The sequence below is a fragment of the Equus przewalskii genome, unplaced genomic scaffold (genome assembly GCF_037783145.1).
Source record: "Equus przewalskii isolate Varuska unplaced genomic scaffold, EquPr2 ChrUn-6, whole genome shotgun sequence".
Lineage (NCBI taxonomy): Eukaryota > Metazoa > Chordata > Mammalia > Perissodactyla > Equidae > Equus > Equus przewalskii.
The window spans coordinates 1,845,006-1,865,234 of record NW_027228754.1 but is presented as its reverse complement, the minus strand read 5'-3'; the positions used below and the strand labels follow the sequence as shown (position 1 = coordinate 1,865,234).

General features: G+C 53.1%; 1 protein-coding gene across 2 annotated transcripts; it reads right to left on the bottom strand.

The window, feature by feature from the left end:
- Positions 1-11,134: 11,134 nt before the first annotated feature.
- On the bottom strand, positions 11,135-20,201 carry TAGLN2 (transgelin 2). Of its 2 annotated transcripts, XM_008520488.2 has the most exons (6): positions 17,485-17,736; positions 16,087-16,207; positions 13,269-13,476; positions 12,644-12,818; positions 12,256-12,358; positions 11,135-11,926 (listed from the first exon to the last, which is right to left on the bottom strand). In XM_008520488.2, exons 3-6 carry the CDS (start codon positions 13,446-13,448, stop codon positions 11,785-11,787), a joined length of 600 nt encoding a protein of 199 aa, XP_008518710.1. In that variant the 5' UTR covers positions 13,449-13,476; positions 16,087-16,207; positions 17,485-17,736; the 3' UTR covers positions 11,135-11,784. The 2 variants fall into 2 exon arrangements, with proteins under 2 accessions (XP_008518710.1, XP_008518709.2); XM_008520487.2 differs by lacking the exons at positions 16,087-16,207; positions 17,485-17,736 and adding an exon at positions 18,686-20,201.
- Positions 20,202-20,229: the final 28 nt, after the last annotated feature.

Genomic DNA, 20,229 nt, shown 5'->3' with positions numbered 1-20,229 from the left:
GATTGCCTGGGGGTGAGGGGAGGGAAGGTTGGGGGATGAGTGAAATGGGTGAAGGTGGGCAAAAGGTTCAAACTCCCAGTTATAAAATAAGTAAGTCCTGGGGATGTACTGTATAGCACGGTGACTATAGCTAATAATGCTGTATTGTATATTTGAAAGTTGCTAAGAGAGTAGATCTTAAAAGTTCTCATCACAAGAAAAAATAATTTGTAACTTTGTGTGGTGACGGATGTTAACTAGACTTATTGTGATCATTTTGCAATATATACAAATATTGAATCATTATGTCATACACCTGAAACTATGTCAATTATAATCTCAATAGAAAAATTAATAGCTTTATGAAACAAAAGTGGTAAAAAATGAACCATGAAATCGGTAGGAATTATTTTGAAATCGAGAAGCAAATTGGAATAAAAATTATCAGATTATACCAAAAAAGGTAATTCAATAAGGGGAATAGACAAATTTTGAATAGAATAAACAGGCACTTGGATTGTTTGATAATCCAATCAATGAGGAGAAGAAAATCATAGGAACACATTAGGAAAATGTTAAATTTCTTATTGGTTTGACATAAAACATCGACATGGATGGACATTGCATAAAACTCATAAAAACACTAACATGAGGACCTATGACAATCTGGTTAATGAGTGCCGTCAATTCAAAGAACATTCACGATCAATTACTGAACAACGTCCTGAAATCCTACAACGCACAGAAGAAAGAAATGGAGCACAAATTTTCCCAAATTTGACAACAATCATAAAAAATGATTTTACCAACAACAAACTGTCAAATGAAAGAAACATGCTAACCTATCAATAATAATAAAAGCATTGATCAATCCACTCTAGAGGAAAGCCCAAGTTATTGTTCTGTTCTCTCTGTATCAAGTAATATGATAAAATCATTGTCATTTGAAGAGACAATAAGCAGCCAAAAAAGGTTATGGGTGAAAACCAGTTTAGAGTTATGTCAGGCAATGAAATCATACAAATCTTATGTTACTCTTCTAGATGTTATGATGTTTATAGCATTTGCCAGATTTTTAAAAATTTATAATTTGTTGTGATTTATTATCCTAAATAAATGTTCACACCTGTAATTAATTTTGTATTAATTATTTTGTATTAATTATTGTGGGGCTTCCAAAATTGTATAAGCCTTAGGCCTCACAAAGCCTGGTTCTGCCCTTGATAAGTAGGGAGGCAACCTTTCCCTTCTCAGCAAAACTTGGCTCAAAAGCGCAGCCATATCCATATCTGAGGGGGCCCGGGGTGGTGCCCGTGCTTTCACCTCCCAACCTCAGCCAGCTCTGCCCACTCTCCCCTCACTGGCCTCTTCCACCTTCCCCCGTGCCCTTCCTTTTCTTCCTCTCGTTTCTACTTGCTGTGCATCTTCGGAGACTTCTTCCTTCTACCCCGATCCCCCAGCTCTCATTTCTCCTCTGCTTTCCTCCTCTGCTCCGTCCCATTTTCAGCGTTCTCACCGCCCAGCAAGCCGAGGGGTGAGAACAACTGGGAAGGTTTAAGAGGCCGAAGACGCCTGAGGAAGAGGGCAGGTCTGCATTCTCTGCCCAACCCTAACCCCACCTCCGGCTGCCTGACCCTTCCTATCAAGTTGCCGCACCCAGAGAAGCCTCAGACTAAACCCTGGATTGCAGGCCAGGGGCCAGGAGCCCAGAGCCAGGCAAGGAGCTGGGCGCTGCGGAGCTGAGAGCAGAGCACGGCAACCCCGGGCTGGGCTGGGCTGGGTCCCGAAGCTCCTCCTCACCCCACCTTCCTGGGTGCCGGGTCAGGCTGGCCCCACCCTGCTGGCCTCCTGAGGAGCTCCCCACACTGGCTGAAGCAGGAGGGATAGGAATTTTGACTCTGGGATGAAATAAGCACATTTAAATGGGAGGAGCCCGGGAGACAAGACCCTGAGGAGCCATTTGGTTAAAATGAAAAGTCTGGCCTCTCACTTGAACATGCCTCCTGTCTAAGAGAAATGAAAAGACAGACTTTGATTCCCTGTTTCTCTCTCTCTCTCTCTCTCTCTCTCTCTCTCTCTCTCTCTCTCTCTCTCTCTCTCGCTCTCGCTCTGCTTTAATTGCGTTTAGGAACGTGCACTTCCCAGCACAGGGATCAGAGATGCTGAGGCTGGGCGTGGGATGGGGTAGCAGGGCCACATATGTAGACTGAACAAAAGAGATGGGGCTTCCCCGTTCCTGTGGAAGAGTTTGTGTTAAGTGCATGCAGTCCTTTGTTAGCGATAGTCTACTCGGCTCATGTTTTCTCTGAACTCCTTTGCTATGAACATGCTGGGAGTTCTCCAGGATAGGGACCCCACCTCCTTCCTCTGAACCTACCTCTATTGCCCTGTGCAGCTTCTGCTCCCCTTGTAGGGATGACCAACTGCCCATGAAGGGAATTCTGGGATGCCTATTGAGTTCTCAGTAAAGCACCATTTCTAGAGGCTGGTTCACAGCCAACTATTCTATGACCGACAGACTGAAGAAGCTCTCCCATCAATTGTGCTCCCTGGGGCAGCTCAGTGAAGAAGGAAAGCAGTGACTGATTTTGGAGCCAGACTAGCAAGGTTAGAACCCTGGCTGGGCCACTCGCAGCTGAGAAACCTTGGGCAACCTGCCTAAGCGCCTGGGGCTTGTTCCCTTATCTTCGAGGTGGGGGAAGAGCCCAGAAGAGAGGGGTTGTGAAGAGAAGACGGGGCTCGAAAATCCATTTGCACAAAGCCTGGTGGTTTTCTTCCCTTTTCCTTCCCCCAGAGCAGGGGGATCCGGGGGTGGGGGGAGGCCTTTGTCCTCAGTGTAGTATAAACACCATCAGGAATCAGACTGTAAATCCTCTACGTCGCCAGGATGCCTGAGAGGCTAGTTTGCTACCCCCTTCTTCCTGGAATACTTGAACTCTCAAAATTGCCTTCAAGTCTTTCTAAAACAAAGTAGGACTTAAAACATAAATAAATACTGAAATGCATGAATTATTTTACTCAAAGTATTTGCTGCCTTCCCTCTTTCTTCAAAACTCTCTTTCTCTTTCCCGTCCTCAAAAACCATAGGGCCTTCCTGCTATAGCCTGAGAGACCAGGCATGGGGCGGGGACAGGGGAGACAGTTTGAGGAACAAGAAGAAATTCGGGACCAAGGAGAAAAAAGTAGGGTGGAGTGGAGATGGGGGAAGGAGATGGTAGGGTGGGAGTGGAAGCTTGGGCTGGGAGCTGAGTCTAGAGGGGGAGGGAGGGGAGGTGGAGAGGGCACAGGCCAGAAGGACAGTATCACCTTCTGATATGGGAGGGCGGGGGCGGGGGGGGGGGGTGCGGGGGGGATGAGGCAATGAATAAGGAGCTGGACCTCCAGAGTCATGACAGAGAAACAGAGGGTCACACCCCTTCCACCTCCCCTGTTCCTGGCCACCTTCCCACTGGGCAGATATCCCTCAGGCCACACAGAAGGATATGAACGAATCTGCAGCCTCCCTCGCTTCCTCAAAACCTCATCTCCACCCCTCTTGCCACCCACTCCTAGTCCTCGGGCCTGCGTTGCCCGATGCCCTGGACATGCCTCCACACGCCTGGCACCGCTTCCCCTCCTACGTGACCAGCACAGGCCCTGGACTGGGTGGCGGATGTTGAGATAAGGCCAAGGAGGGGAAAACTGCCAGAGCCAGGAAGTTACACAGCCTGGTTCCCCTGGCAACCCAGCCACAGTCACCAAACAGTGTGGGGTGGGGGGTAGGGATAACTCCTGTTCAAGGCCTCAGGCCAGGGCCCTCCCAGACCTCAATTTGCTCATTGGAGAAACTTCTCTCAAAATCTCCTAGGACAGCGCTGCCTAAAAATTATGGGGGAAGCCACTTTAAAATGCAAATTCAAGACAGCACCCTACTACCTCCACCATGGATTCTCAGTCTAATAGGCCTAATGGGTCTAATTGGAATCTGCATTTCCAACCAGCACCCCGGATGATGCCCATGCTGGCCGTCTGAGGCTGCCCCTTAAAAAGCAGAGTAAGTTTCACAAAGTTGGGACTCCTTGTGGCAGGGTAGGGGAAGATACAGGATGAGGACTGGGGTATTCTAACCATCCTGTATCTGCTGGAGTCTACAGTCAGCCCTCTCCCCAGGGATGTTTCATTCTGGGTATTTTCAACATCCAGTGAGTGACCAGGAGTCCAGAGACATGGATTCTAGTCCATGCAGGACCAATTCAAAACCATAAACTTTGAATGAGCTCCTTCTGGGCCAGGTACTACTGTTCTGAGGGTCATGAGCCATACCAAGATACATAAGGTGTGCTTTCTCCTCTCAAGAACCCTGGGACCTGGGGCACAACACCTACAGACTCTAGGCTTCAGTTTCTGTCTTCTCCCCAAAGGGTATAAAAATACTGCAGCTTTCCCCAGAGGTGGCAAGGCTCCCTGGAGTTAATAGATATGGAAGTGCCTTGAAAGGGCAACTCTCCACATTGTCCTGGTGGTTGTGGCAGCTTGTATTCCTGGAGGGAAAAGTTGAGCTGTCAGGGGCCTCCAGAAAGCTTAGGGAGCCTTGAGGACAGAAACCCCAAGTTGCAGGACTCAGGGGCTGGGCCTCGGGGTCTCTCCGTTAGTTCCTTTCTGAAGCTGCCAGATCTTCATTTGCCTTAGAGGACTGGCTGCTGCAGCGCTGAACTTCGTGCGCCCCTTCCCGGGCCTGACCTCTCACTTCCTCACTGTGGCCCTGGCCTCCGCCCACAGCAAAACCACGGCCCGTGCTGGCTGCAGGCCACCTCACAGGGGAGCTCCACGATGGGGTGAGCAATTAGCTTGGACTTCTTTTGTCATAAGTTTAAATCTCAGTTCAGCCACCAGCTGGGTTCTGCAAGTTACTTTTGCTCTCTTAGCCTCAGTTTCCCCATCTGTAAAATGGGAGAGAATACTATTTTGTGGTAGCATCGGTCCCCTTCTCCTGGACTTCCTGTCCTAGCAACAGATGCCACCCTTTGCTTCGTTGCTAAAGCCAGAAGCCTGGCTTTCTGGAATCCTCTTCCCCCTCTTCACTGTCCACAGTCAATCAGAGAGTATTAAACCATTTCAGAATCCATTCTCTTCAGTCCCCCCGGGCCTCCCTTAGCCAAGGCCACTCTCACTTCAGTCTGGACTGCCGCAGTACCCTCCTAAGGTCCACCTGCCCCAGTAGTCTTCCCCAACCCTAGGCCATCCTCTACCCTGCAACCTAAGGAAACTTGCAAATAAGAACAACTCTCTGGGGCTGGCTGGTGGTGCAGCGGTTAAGTTCACACGTTCTGCCCCGGCAGCCCCCGGGTTCGCCAGTTCAAATCCCGGGTGTGAACCTATGCTGTGGCAGGCATCCCACATAAAGTAGTGGAAAATGGGCACGGATGTTAGCTCAGGGCCAGTCTTCCTCAGCAAAAAGAGGAGGATTGGCAGCAGATGTTAGCTCAGGGCTAGTCTTCCTCAAAAAAAAAAAAACTCTCAGCTCTTCGTTCCCCTCCTTCAAATCCTTCAATAGCTCCCATGCCCTTAATGAAACATCCAAAATTATTAATTTGACTTTGAAGCTCCTTTGATGATCTAATCCTGACTTCCCTTTCCAACTGCATTTCTCGCCACCCCACCCCTCCTGCCTCTAAACACATACATTCTATAGTCCAGTTCTGCACATTCTCGCCTCCAGCTCAAGCACATGCCACACCCCTGCCTAGAACACTGTGCTCCTCATCACCACCACTCGCCTCTCCTTCATGCTTCTAATGATCCTTACATCCTCAGCTCAGACATTACCATCTTCCAGAAATCTTCATTGATGCCCCTCCCCACAAGGCTGGGTCATGTCCCCTCCCGTGTGTTCTCACAGCCCTAGACGCCCCCCTCAGCCTGCCACAAGTCACATTACACTATAATTGATTCTTTGCTTTTCTAGCTCCTCCCAGGAGGGCAGAGACTATATTTGTCTTCTTGACTGCTATATCCCCCAGCACCCAGCAGGAGCCCTGCCCTGAATAGGTGCTCAAGGAATATTTTTTGAAATAATGAAAGAACCAATACGAAATAGAGGTAAAGCTCCTAGCCCAGTAACTAGCAGAAAAGTGATTATGAATATCATCATCATCATTATCATCATCATTATCATCATCATCACTACAATTCATTTCCACACCGAGCACATTTCTCTGATGGAAACAAAATTCAAAATTCAGGTCCTGCCAACCGTGGGTGTGAAATGGTGTGACAGCCCCAGCATCTGAGGAGCTGTCTGTATGACCTTGCCTCACCCTCCACCCGCAGTGATGTTGATCTGTCCCTACCCCAATTGCTGGTTCTCACCCTGACCGGGCCTCTTTTCCGCTCCCACTCCGGGCCAGAAAGGAATAGCCTCTCATCCCCTCACTGAAACTTGACCTCTGACCACAGAGCCAACGACTGCTCCTTTTTATGAAGGAGCCCTCTAACCAGCAGCCCCACTTCCCTGGGCAGATCAGGCGTGAGAATCCCTGAGATATGTAACCTCAGCTCGCCTTGACATCACCAGCAGCCTCCACTCTGGAAATGATCCAGGACCGCGGGAGGTTGGCGAGTGATCCTCCCAAAGAGCCCTATTTGCATTTCTCCAAGGGCACACATCGCTGGCTTCCTGAATAGTCATGACTCCTATCCATGTTTTGTCTCCCCTGCAGGACTATGCGCTCTTTGAGCAAAGAGATCATGTATTAATCGTCTTCATATCCCCCCAAAGGCCTGACATACAATAGAACCTCAATAATTGTTGAATGAACAAATATATGAATGAAAAAATGGGTGTGTGTATGAGCAGTCCCAGGCAGAATTGCTCATTTTCTACCTTAAGAAGATGGAATTTGTCCTATTATTGAAGACATTGCTCCCGACCCTTAAGAGAGTCCAGAGGCTAACGACCTTCGGAGTTGAGGATCATTTTTCCTTGTCTAACCTAAATTTCTGCATTGTCTTTCAATCAACCTCCATAGCCAGAGACTAAGACTCATTTCTCTGCAATGAGACAGTTACCAATTTACCCTTTACCCTTGTCTTCAACAAGTTTAATCCCAGGCCCTTTATTGTTCCCTCCCTTGGGCCCTATTGTCTGGCCCTTTCCCTGTTCCACTGCTCCTCGGGCCTTTTGCCAAGCTCTCAATGGCCTCTCTGGGCTGTAGAGCCTGGAAAGAGACATACTGTTCTCCACGGAGCCAAGTACAAATGCACAGGTGCTCACGTTCCCACCTACGCACGCAGGACGCATACCTCTCTGCACCCCCAATCCTCAGGCTTTGGTAAACATATGCTCATATGCTCATAGACAGTCTCCACACAGTCACAGATTCATCTCCTCCCACCTCACCCCCGAGCCCTAGTCCTGTGAATTCTCACACACCTGTGAAGAGACACTCACACGCACATGAATAGACTGCACAGATCTATGCTTTTTCCTCATAGGTGAGCCAAACTAGGTGGAGCATCTGAAGCCCTCTTCCTTGTGCTCCCGCCCCCCACCCCACTCCTCCCCCTCCTCCCTGCCTTCCTTCTCCAACTCTCCTTTCCATTGGCCACCGTGGGCCAAGCCTCCTTTCTCTCCACCTCCACAGTGATTTTCCGCTTCAAGGCTGAAGGCAAGGAGTAAATGAACTGGGGTTGGCTCCTGCCTCTTCCTCCTGCCCTCCTCCCATTTTTGCCCCCAGTTCTTCAGTGTACCTTCCATTTGCCCAGAGCACACACACCACTCTCCATCCCCTTCCAAATTTCCACTCCTCTGGCTGTAGGGAGTACTGGATTCACAGCTTTCTAGCTTTGGGAAAGGAATGATGGGGAAGCAATGGAAGCTGGTTGCATCTCAGATCCAATGACAGGCTGGGTTGCTGAGACCCAGCCAGGGCTGGCTGAGCACCGTGTCACCAGACCAGGGGATTCAGGAACTCAGTAGTGTGATATTCATTCTTTCAACAAATATTTATCCAGCACCTACAACATGCCAGGCATTACTCTACATCAACTAAACCAATACAAACCTGCCCTTACAGAGTATATATTCTACGGGTGGAGACAAAATAAATAAGTAAAATATATTGGGTATCAGATGGTGACACGAGAAAGCAGGGAAGGAGGAAGGGGTTCAGGCTGAGGGTGGAGTGTGCAATTTTCACTAAGGTGGCAGGGAAGGTCTTATTTAGAAAGTGACATTTAAACAAAGACCTGAAGGAGATAAAGGAGCAAGTCATGGTGGGACCTGGAAGGACGAGATTGTTCCGGGCAGCAGGAACAGTCCCACAGGGGCAGTGTTGGGAAACACCAGTGTAGAGAGTCATGGAAAATGAGGTGTGGAATGGCATGAAAAAGGGGTGCCATACGGAGGAGCTCTTCCTCCTGACCTCACGGCAGGGATGCACCCTAGGCTCCAAGATCTGAAGGAGTGCCAGGAGAGATGCGAGAGGCCAAATGAGGGATGAATCTGTGACCTCAGATGGAACAAAATACCTAGCAGCCAACAGAAAACAAAACAATTTTTTTTAGCTGAGAAAGTTTTGCCCTGAGCTAACATCTGTTGCCAGTCTTCCTCTCTCTTTTTTTTTTTCTTTCCTCCTCAAAGCCCCAGTACATTGTTGTATATCCTTCTAATTCTTCTATATGAGCCACCACCACTGCATGGCTACTGACAGACAAGTGGTGTGGTTCTGTGCCTGGGAACTGAACCTGGGCTGCTAAAGTGGAGCACCCCTAACTTTAACCACTAGGCCATCAGGGCTGACTCCCCAAAACAAAATTTTTTATTTTTTTTAATGAGGAAGATTGGCCTTGAGGTAACATCTGCCACCAATCCTCCTGTTTTTGTTTGAGGAAGATTGTTGCTGAGCTAACATCTGTGCCAGTCTTCCTCTATTTCATGTAGGATGCTATCACAGCACGGCTTGATGAGCGGTGCTAGGTCCATGCCCAGGATCCGAACCTGTGAACCCCAGGCCACCAAAGTGGAGCACACAAACTTAACTACTACTCCACCAGGCCAATCCCCCAAAACAAAATTTTGAGGTGTCAGTGCAGGCCATTTCCAGAAGGAAGGAGCTGAACCTGCAGCAAGACGGATTAAGGGGAGACATGCAGAGTCCTCACAGAGCTGCTTGGTGGATGGCGGTAGCTGCCAGAAGCCAGGCAAGCCCCATGGCTGAGCACCTCTCAAATCTAGTCAATGCTTGTCTTGAAGAGTAAGTTGGTCCAGGGAGTGGGGGATAAGGTTCCTTGAACCATCTCTGACCACGTTCAACAGGGCAGTGGCACGCTGGGCATCACCTCTCCCTCAGCCCAGTGTCCACACAAACCCTACCTTTTTCTCCACATTTCCAGTTCCTGAGCACTTGCTATGTTCTAGGACTATGCAGAATGCTTTCTGTATATATCCCACAAAATCCTCACAGGAGCCCCATGAGGAAGGAATTATTATTATCTTCAGTTTTCAGATGAGGAACACCCCCACCACTACCACCACCCTTTGTCCCCCTTGTCCCTCTATGGCTCCACTTCTTGCCGAGCCTGGAACAGCTAGTGACCAGGTTGACCTGGGCTCAAATCCCTGTCCGTCCACTTACTCCTTACATGGCGTTGGGCAAGGTTCTTGCCCTGAGACCCAGTGTGTTCATCTGGGGACGAAAGGGGGGAAATAATATAGTAATATCCACCTCTTGGACTATTGTGGGAATCTACTGGGAAAAGGCAACACATCTAAGTCTTGACTCTGTGACATGGTGGGTGTCTCAGAAAGTTGTGAGGCATGTGGCTTTAAATAGTTAAATCAGAGCAGAGTGCAAATGGTTTGTTTTTTTAGTATAATTATCAGTGAATTCGAGGTTTTCTCTGCAGTGACATCACTCTCCCTCACTGGCATTCCACAAAACCTTCGTGAACCGGATAAAGGAGTGGAATGACAGATAACCCCCTAGGAATTAGCACACAGGCTACTGCCTATCTTATCTGTGCCCGCCCAGCCCCAAGGGAGTGCAGCAAGCAAGCAAATACCATGTCTCTGGTGCTGTGGTGTGGTGTCAGATCAGCCAGGCTGGGAGCCTCTGGGCTGATGGCTGATGCATGGCGCTAGCATATGGCCTGGCATACAGTAGGTGCTTCTTGGCAGAGGGAACCACAGTGGGGCCGGGGAGTGATGGGAAAAACCTCTCTGGTCATCAATCTCTGCATACTCTGTCACCCTTGGCACAATGGGCAGCTTTCTCCTCCTAAGGAAACAGAGACGCCCTGAAGTAGAAAGGAGGAAAGGAACAGTGGAAGCCAGACCCCTGGGCCGGCTGATGGGGATGGGACCAGATGTGGGGGGCTGGCCCAGGGTCTCTCAAGTTCTCCCTAGGAAGACACAGGGTCTGATGGGGAGCTCATGGGGTAAACGTGACACCCAGGGGTTGGAAACTAAGGGTGGAATGTTCATGTCTGGGTCAGGGCTAGGAGCTCGGGACAACCTGAACCCAAAATTGATTATCTTGGTCTAAGGCCACCCAGCTAGAAGGACACCCTCGTTGCTAGGCTCTCCCCAGCATGCAGTTCCCGGCACGTGGGATCAACCAAGGCTTCCTCCTTCTAGCCATCACCACTACCTCCTTCCTGCTCATTCCCCAGCTTGCTAGTTCCTCCTCACCACCGCAACCCCCATCCCTTGCCCCCAAGCTGGTCTGGCCGACTCCAACAGAGGCCACCTTGCCCCAACCTTGTCTGAGGTGCTCCCCTTCCAGACTTGCCAGACAAAGGGCTGGCCAACAGCCTGCCCAACCCTCCTGCAGTGGCTGAGGCTATTGTGGCTGAGAGGCTGTTCTGGCTGGGGGAGGGGGCCCAGCCAGGACCACCCAGTTCCTTGGGTAGGTGAGGGCTCCACCTCCCTGTGGACACTACCCAAATATCCTGCATTATGGCTTCTAGCCCCAGGACAGTGAGGGCCTGTCCTTTCTCAATGCCAACCTCCCCTCATCCAAAGCAAGGAAGAAAGAGGATGGGGAAGGAAATCGAAGATGGGGGTGAGATTACAACCTTTCACCCCAAAGTCCCCTCCCCCTGTACCAGTCAGTGCACTTCTACCATATTCCTCCCTCCCCAGCAGTGGGCTCAGTGGCCCCAGACACAGCCAGAGTCCATCCAAAAAAGACAGATTCTTTATTTAAATCAGCAAACTCAGATTCTTCAAGCCCCAGCCCACAGTGGGCAGCCCTCCCTCCCCCGTCCCCTCACCTCCACTCCATAGCCACAGCGAGGGGAATGGAAAATGAGAAGCCAAGAGGGCCTCTGCCAGGGCAGGCGGCCGCAGATGTGTGGCGAGCGTAGTCCAGCTGTGGCTGGAGTGGCAGCCACCACAGGCCCCTCCCTATAAATTACGTCCCTGCAGCCACAGCTGTGGGCGAGGCATATTTGTGGAAGGAAGGCTAGAAGGCAGTGTCCCCAACCTCCAGCCAAGGAATGGATTGAGGGCACAGAGCTCAGGGGGAAGAAGGGCCAGAGGGAAAGAGAAGAGGTATGGTGGGGATGGTGAGGCCCCCAAATTTTGGTCCCAGCGGAAAAGAAGAGGCCATTTGTCCAGTTTTGGTAGGTTTGGAGAAAGGAATGTATTAGTAAGCATTGGGGAGAGGCCGCCATCGGGCACCCCCAGAGAAGACAGGCCAGGCCAGGCCCCCACCCTGGCAGAGGGGAGCTTGAGAGCTCAGGGGCTCTCAGGGAATGTCACTGCTAAAATATATATATATATTAACCATCCATGGTAGGGCAGGGGCAGGCTAGGGGGCAGGATCAGAGGATCTGGCGTGGCATCCCGTAGCCTGTCATGCCTGCCTGAGACGCCCCACGGTTGGTGCCCATCTGTAACCCAATCACATTCTTGCCCTCTTGCAGCTGGTCGTCCGAGAAGTTCCGAGGGTTCTCCTTGGACTTCCTGGGTGGAAAGGGAGCATTGGTTAGGAGGAGGGAGGAGGCTGCCCCAGTAAATGTCTTCCCTGGACAGAGCACAGGCTTTGCCATGGACTCAAGGGCTGGCACCAACCGGGCCCTCAAGAGCCTTGACCTCTCTGAAGCTACTTCCTTATCTCTCAAAAGGGACAGTCCCTTGCCATCCTGTGAGAGTTGTGAGGATGAAGTGAGATGAGGAATGTGAAAGTGCTTTGTAAAGGGCTGGCTGCTATAGTGTAACCATCATTTCCAAGGGACGGGAATGGGTGGGGTCATGGCACCTGTCCCGGGCTGGGCTGCCCCAGCGATACTCACTTCGGAAACCAGTTGGGATCCCCACGGAAAAGCCCATCGTTCCGAGCTACTGCCAGCCCACCGAGGTTCATCAGTGTCCGCTGCACACAGGCCATGTTCTTTCCTGGGAAGGAGAAAGGGGTGTGTTGGCCTCAACAGGGCTGGGGTCCTGGACGCCAGGGTTCCACCTCCATCATTAACTCAGCAGGTCCAGCTTCCTAATTCCTATACTCTTTATCCCCATACCCTCTCCATCCCAACTCCCAACATGGCCAACTAATCCTTAAAACACACACACACATACACCCCTCTTTGTCCTCAGGTGCCAGAAACCTGCCCCTTCTCTCTGGTCATGATGGCCCAGCCCCGTCTCTGGTCTTCTGGATGACAGTGCCCAGCGCTGGCCCACCTTCCCAGAGGTCCACAGTCTGGAAGATGTCAGTGGTGTTGATGCCGTAGCGTTCGGCCGCTTGCAGGAACTGAGAGATCTGCTCCATCTGCTTGAAGGCCATGGCAGAGGCCTGGATCTTCTTCACTGGGGCCTGCCCCTCGGGGTACAGTCCATTAATGAGCTCACACAGCACCTGGGTGAGGACGGCAGTGTGCAGGGGTGAGGCCACGCCTACTGCAGATCCACAGGGAACCACAGAAGTTCCTCTCCTACCTGCAGACAGCTCTGACTCCACCGGGGTGAGCCTCAGGCTCCTTCCTGCCCAGCTCCCTGCCTTGAGCCCAGAGTGAAAACCCGGCTATTCCAGTATCACAGACTAGAGCACACCCTCCCACAGTTCTGTCCTCAGAGCTAGTCGTCCTTGTGTCACCCCGGGCCTTCTGCTGCCGGGGAGGCACAGTCACCCTCACCCTTCACTCTAGAGGAGGGAGGAAAGCACAGGTCATCCGCACGATGAAGATATCCAGGCTCAGGAGGAAGTTGGGATGGGTGCACCCACAGTTCTTCAGGTGAAACAACCCCTGGTCCCCCAGACCCAGCCCCGCTCTCCCAGCACTTCCAGTCGGAGGGGCCTGGCTCTCACCGTGCCATCCTTGAGCCAGTTCTGGAAGTGCTCTCGCCCTGGCTGGGGCCGGCCCACATCCTTTCGGCACTGACTGGTGATCCACTGGATCAGGATCTGCTCCAGGTCCGCATCGTACTGTTTCTCAATCTTCTGCTGCACCTCCCGGCTCAGGCCGTAGGCAGGTCCCCTGTTGGCCATTCTGAAGGATGACGGTAGCTGTGGGGAGCTGAGGAGAGGACACACCCAGGCCTGCGGTCAGCACTCTGCAGCCTGTGGGGTGGGGGGTTCTGCCTGCAGAGACACACACCATATCCCCAGGGTGGGCCCCAGAGGTGAGAACAGAGGCCAAATGAGGGGATGTTCACCTTGACCCCTGGACATGGGCTGGAAGAGCACTGCTCAGAACTCTGGGAGGTGTTAAGGAGCCACGCAGGCCATCTCTGGGTGCCCCCCTCTATGACAGGCAGCCTGTTTATTATGTGGAGTCTTCCCATTAGATTTCATTTGAACGGTACCACTACTAGAATAAACTATAAAACGCACTGGAATGGAATATGGAGTAAATGAGGCCAAGATGGGGCATTCAGCCCCTTATTTGGGGTAGTCAGCTTTAGCAAAGGCAGATTGGTCATTCTAGCCCTAATCCTGCTTTTTACAGCCCAGGGGAGAAAGATTTGGGGAGAAGAGGAAGAATATGGAGTGGCTTGGGAAACCTATGCCAGGAGCTAGAGGACTGGATGTATATACCGGCAATTAGCCACTGGATTTTAAGTGAGCACCTGCTATTTGTGCTAGGGATTGTGGCAGAGACAGACGTCGTTGGTCCTAAAGTTGCCCACAGTGCCATCAGAAAGACAAAGTGAGCAAAAAGGAGTGTGTAAGGATTGTACAGGATGAATCCTAAACTGCACATAGGAACTGTATGAATTCAGAGAAGAGTATGGGCAGAAGCAGCCTGGAGGGCTTCCTGGAAGAGGTAGGTCTGAGTAGGCCCTTAACAGATTTCAGCAGGCAAAAGGAACTTCCCAAGAGGACCCAGGCAATAAAAACAAATTCTACTTTCCTCTCTAGAAGCGGTGGTAGACAGAATAATGCCCCCCCCTCCCAAAGGTGTGTGTGCGGTAATTCCTAGAACCTGTGAATGTTACCTTACACTGCCAAAAGGGACTTCCCAGACGTGACTGAATTAAGGGTCTTGAGAGAGGGAGAGTACCCTGGATCACTCAGGTGAGCCCAGGGTACCCACAACAAGGGTCCTTATTAGCGAAAAACGGAGGCTGTTGAGTCAGAGTGGGAGAAGCAAGAAGGAAGCAGAGGTCGGAGTGATGCAGGGCCATGAACCAAGCAATGCAGGCGGCCTCTAGAAGCTGAAGAGCGAAGGAAATGGATTCTTCCCCAAACCCCGCAGAAGGAACACAGCCTTTCACACACGTTGATTTTAGCCAGTGAGACCTCGGTTGGGGTCTCTAGAACTGTAAAATATTAAATATGCGTTGCTTTAAGTCACTAAGTTTATAGTAATTTGTTACCGCAGGAATAGGGAACTAAAACAGGAGCCTTGGGTGGTATTTTTAGGGAAACCCGGGAGAAGAGGGTAGGTGGGGAAATACACAGGAGGGTTTCTTTAACTTAGTTTGAGGACCTCTGTTAGGAAGAACTGGGTGGTTTCCTTACCACTGGCCTGAGTTGGCAGCACTTCACAGTGGACAGTCTGTCCCCACCCACCACCTCCCTGCCCCGGGCCCACCCCTAGGGACCTGTTGAGCAAGTCCCAGGAATGCTATGGATGCCAAGGGGGAGCCAGGACCAGAGAAGGGACAGGACCCCATTTCCTGTCCCTGTCCTCTCCCTGGATGGGCCCTTCTTTCTGCTCTGAAATAGAGCTAACTGTCTGAGGGCACATAAAAGGGGATCCCCCAGCATGGGCACCTGTGTCAAGGAGAGGAAAGAGACACACTTCTCCCCACAGGTGGCTCCAGGTCAAACTTAAGGGATGAAGTCACTCTGGCTCCCTCTTTCCCATGCACCCCAAGATTAAACCATCCTGCCACCCCCTCCGTAAGCCTCGGGGCTCGGCCTCAGTACAAGGAGCCAGGGCACAGGGGCAGCAGCTGCCTCAAACCCCCTCACACCTCTCAGCCCCAGCGTTGTGTGTCTCAGGCCAGGCCCCTCCCCCACACTCCAACACAGAGGCTCCTTTCTACTCCAGCTAATCGAGCTGCACATTTCCGGCAGAGATCCTCCCCATAAATCAGTTATTTTTAAACCTCATTAAGACCAACCCGCCTCCTACTTCCCCTAGCCCAAAAGCCAGGCCAGATAAATGTCGGTCTGGGCCTTGACCCACATCACCAGCCACACACACACTCAGCTGGGGGAGGGCAGGCAGGTCGAGTGGCTGAGGCCTGTGGAGAGAGGCAGACAAGATCCCCCCTGCCCCCAGCCCAGGCCAGCCCCAGATGCCCAGCCACCACTCAGACTATATAAGCCTGTGACCCCTGACACACAGGGGCGGGGCTGGGAGAGGGAAGGGGGCTAGGAGCTGCTGCCACCAGTAAGCCCCTTTTCTCAGCCCAATGTCCAGACCTATCTTATGGGAGCAGCTCTGCTATGGTCACCTGGGCCTCAGAGCTGTCTCTCTGCACAGCCAAGTGGCCTGAGGTCCAGGGATCACAATGGCCCAGGGAAAGAACGGGCAGGAGAATGATTAACCTGGACGCCAGAGTTAGGCGGGGAGAGCAAGCCAGAAGCCTGACCCTCCCAGTATCCCCCCAGGGGCCGGCAGACCCTACCAGGGTCCCCCATGGGCAGGACAGACTTGGCCTCCCAGACCCACCTCTGGGAGCCGGCTGGATGCTGAGGGCCTTTCCCAACTCCGGGGACTGCACACAGCTGGCAGTGTCACAGCCTCCAGCTGCAGTATCTTGGCTCCACTCTGGGGCCAGTGCCCCAGAGACCTGAGGTGCCAGAGTCATAGGGCGGAGCTCTGGGAAGGGTCAGCCCAGAACCCAGCCTGCCAGCAGCTGTTTCTCCTCCCCACCCCCATGGGCGGGTGAGAGCTGATGGGCTGTGGCTGCTGGAGCTGGAACCAGCTGCTGGAGCTGGAGCCGGAGTGGCCCACCCTAGTAACACCCAGGGGACCAACCCCTGCCCTACCTCAAAGGAAGGGAACACAGCCAGTTGCCTACTGGGGTGGGGAGAAGCTATGTGGGAGATGCCCAGAGCTGGGGATTCAAAGGGAAGACGACAGCTGAACAACTTGGAGGGTGGGTTGGCTGTGAGCAATCTAAACTCCAGGGAGAGCTGTGGGAACAGCCCTCACCCCCACCCACAAGGTTACAATAGTCAGGAAAGGGGGAGGGGCCAAAAAAGCACTCCAGCCCTCAGCCCCACCCAGACCCTGGGCTGGAAGCTTACCTCACCCCACCCCACCCCACGCCAATGCCAAAGAAAAGGCAGACAGGGTGGGGGTGGGAGGATTTGAGGGTTCCTGGCTGCAGTGTTTAATTGGGGAGACCAAGGGACTCTCCATTCATTGTGCAGACAGGACTCAGGGGAACTTCCCAGCTCAGAATTGGGCTTAAGACTATTCTGAAAGAGCGAAATGCCACAGGGAGCCGGCAGAAGCAAGGATGGTGGGAGACCTATGATTAAGGGGCCAGCACCCTGGGGCAGCCCCCTCACCAGCAAGAGTAAGTGAGCGGAAGAGAAAGCTGAAACTACACAAACAGGAAGCTACGAGGCTTGCGCAGGAGGAGGGGTGAGGTGAGGGCCGTTGCCATGGCTTCTGTGTACCAAACACAGGAACGGGGCAGGATGGGGGCACCAGGCAGAAACATCCACTCAGCACAGAGTGGTGAGGAGGCTCTGAGCCCCGAGGGCAGAGGGGGGACTCTTGGGGAAAGGCTCCCTTGCAGCAGTTCTCAGGTATAGTCAGGTGCAAGGGACTCCTCAAGGAGGCAGCTGTGGAGGATATGGAGGGCACTGGCTGGAGACGGGAAGTTATAAGTTTTGGGGTACAGAAGTAGACTCAAGGAAATAGTTCAGGAGAAGAACAAATGCTGTAGGAACAGATAGTATATTCTGAGCTGGCCCCATATCTGAAAATCCTGGAGGAGAAGGGACAAGGTGAAGAAAGGATTAAAAGCCGATCCCCATGGGGCGATGGAGTGAGGGGGCCCATAGGAGTTAGACAAGGTTCTAGAATGGTAGGGCCCTGCTGGCCCCACCCTACCTTGGCTTCCTTTGCAGTTTTAAGCCTTCCCAATGGACCAGGAAGGAGAAATTAGGAGGGGAGTTGGAGATGGGGAGCTGTCCCTCTGTCTGGTGTTCTGGAGTCAAACAGAGAATGAGGGAGGGTCCACCCAGCCACGGGTCTCCTCCTACACCGATCTGCACACCAGTCCATCCTCACTTCCACGCCGCTTCTTTCTGCTCAGAAACACCAAGTTCTCCCAGAACCTCCGTGCTATTGGCTCCAGGAGGCCTGCAGAGCCGGGAGAAGGCGGCAGTCCACTTCCGGTCCTGCTGGTCCGGCCCCCTCAGCCGACGACCCCCCCCCCCGCCCCCGCCACACCCTGGGCCGTTACTGCGGGATGAGTCACCCACCGCCCGCCGCTGGGGTGACGCAGTGGTCTGGGCAGTCCGCCCGCCCGCCTGCCCGCGGCCACCACCGGCTTTCCCAGCAGCAGGGGGCACGGGGTGGGGGCATCAGCTCGCGTAGGGGCAGGAGGGCTTGGAAAGCAGCCATCCCCGCCCAACACCACCTCACCCAGGCAGGGCACCCCGGGCCGCAGTCAGGCCTGCAGGATGCCTGAGGTCGGGGGGCTCTCCAGGAGGCGACTGCAGCTTCAACTCCCAGCCAGAACCGAGGAAAGCGAGGCCACTGTGGGATCTGCGCACGGAGCCCCCTCGCCCCAGCCCGTGACCCGAGTCCCCAGGAAAATGAGCTGGCAGGACGAGGTACAGAAAGGCCGGCCTCGGGGACGCAGAGAGCAGGCAGCACCCACACGTGCTGCTGGAACCAGGAAGTGAAGGGTCGCGCGGGAAGCCCGGCAGCGCGGAGCTGGCCCAGGGCGGGAGCCTGGCCCCTGCACGCGCGACGCTCGGGGCCAGCCAGCCCCGACGCCCTCCTTTCCTCACCCCGGCGAGGACCCGGGGCTGCAGTCGGCGGGTAGGGGACAGTCCCCGAGTCCTTGTTCCGGACAGACGCCCCGTCTATGCACCCGCAAGCCTCGCCTGACCTCATCGCCCAACAATGCCGGGTCAGAGTTTGGGGACAGGACCTGGCAGCACAGGGCGGGGCAGAGAAGTTATCGGACTCCGGCCTCCCAGCCCCTGATCGTCGAGCTCACTGGAGCAAGTCGCAAGCACGAGCTTTTTGCTTTCTAGAGACCATGCACATCCCCCGAGCCCCGGCCCTCCCTTCTGCTCACCGTTCGCGCGGATCGACAGCGGCGCGCTCGGGCGGGGGCTGCAGCGGCGAGTGGAGCGCCCGGGCCCGGTCGGGGGTTTTCAGCGGCTCCCGCCTCAGACGGGGCGGACCAGGGGCGGGGCAAGGGCCGAGGCGGTTTAAAGGCGCCGCAGCGCAGAAGCAGAGGGCAGTGCTTAAGAGAGAGGGGCGGTGGGCTAGAACGTGAATTAAAGGATCTGGGGCATCTGGGCTGACAGGGCAGCGGTAGTCGTCTCTGCTCATGAGAACCTCAATCCCCACGCCAGAGCCCAGAAACCTATGCCCCAGTGGGAAACTTTCTGCCTAGGTTAGCTCAAGACTGGGCGTGCGTACGTGGGAAGATGCCTCTTGGTTTGAAAAGGGTGGTTGGGTAAACAGAGGCATAGGAAGACCCTTCCCCCGCAACAGACTAGGGTGTGACAAGACTGCAGGCCGGGACAGCACCCTCACGTGGTCTTGCTCCTCACCTGCTTCAAGCCTGGGCAGGAATTAACAGTGAGGTCATTGCTTGCCCTGAACCCAAGGGGCATGATCCGTGTGGGGACCCAGGGTTCAGACCTGACCTCTCCCTTTCATCTCCTCCTCTATGACCTGACATGTCTTCTTAATCCTGGAAGGATCTGAAGAGGAGGCCTCAGTGGAGGAGGCTGGCATTCCATCTCTGAGGGTGGAGAGCATAGTTTGGAGGTTGAAGGAGTGTTCCCGGCTTTCAGGCTTCAGTTGAGCAGCCCCTTGGGGTGGAGTCCCTGCTTGCACCCATTAGTGGCATTCTTCATCTATGATGGAAGCCCATTTAGCCTGGTTTTCAAGGTCATCAACAACCAGTGTCCTTCCACTTTTCCATTCTCTCTTCCCCAATCCCACCCAGCCCTATATTCCAGGATCTCCTGGTGATTCCCTGTGAGACCACAGGTTTCCACCCCTCTGTGCCTTCACAGAGGCTATTCCTCTGCCTGGAATGCTTTCCCTCCCTTCACTGACTTCTCTCTTCCTCTCCCCCCCCCCCGCCCCCACCCCCACCCCCACCCACTGTGTGATTTTGGGGCAAATTACTCAAGCACTGTATGCCTCAGTTCCCTAGTCTACAAAACAGAGCTAACAGTACTACGTGCCTCAGAGTTGTAGAGAATTAAATACCCGTCGAGAGCTTAAAGCAGGGTCTGGCACATAGTGAGTGCTCAGCTGTTAGCTATTATCATTGTTCCCACCATCTGGGAGGCTCCTGAAGCTGCCCCACATGTAGCGTTTGTCCCAGCACACACTGTAAGTGTTCACTGTTGACTCCTTCCTTTGTGCTACCATAATAACCAACACAGCGCTTTATCACAGAACTTGTCGCATCATACTGTAACAATTTCTTTACTTGCCTGCTTCGGTGACTAGAAAGAACTCCTCAAGGACAAAGGCATATCTTAGTGCACTTTCTATTTTCTCAGCATCCAGCTCAATGGCTGATCTTTAGTAGCTGACCTCAGTAGGCACTCAATAAATGTTTTTTGAAAGGATATTGAATGCACCTCCATTCAT

Bases quoted from the DNA above. Each gene is read 5' to 3' on its own strand.
- TAGLN2 (XM_008520487.2), bottom strand. From the start codon at position 18,945: ATGAGCAGAGACGACTACCGCTGCCCTGTCAGCCCAGATGCCCCAGAT. The intron at 12,359-12,643 runs GTGGGCCAGCGC...TCTCCTTCCCAG, and splicing joins GACTGTGGACCTCTGGGAAG to GAAAGAACATGGCCTGTGTG. The intron at 11,927-12,255 runs GTGAGTATCGCT...CTTTCCACCCAG, and splicing joins GATCCCAACTGGTTTCCGAA to GAAGTCCAAGGAGAACCCTC.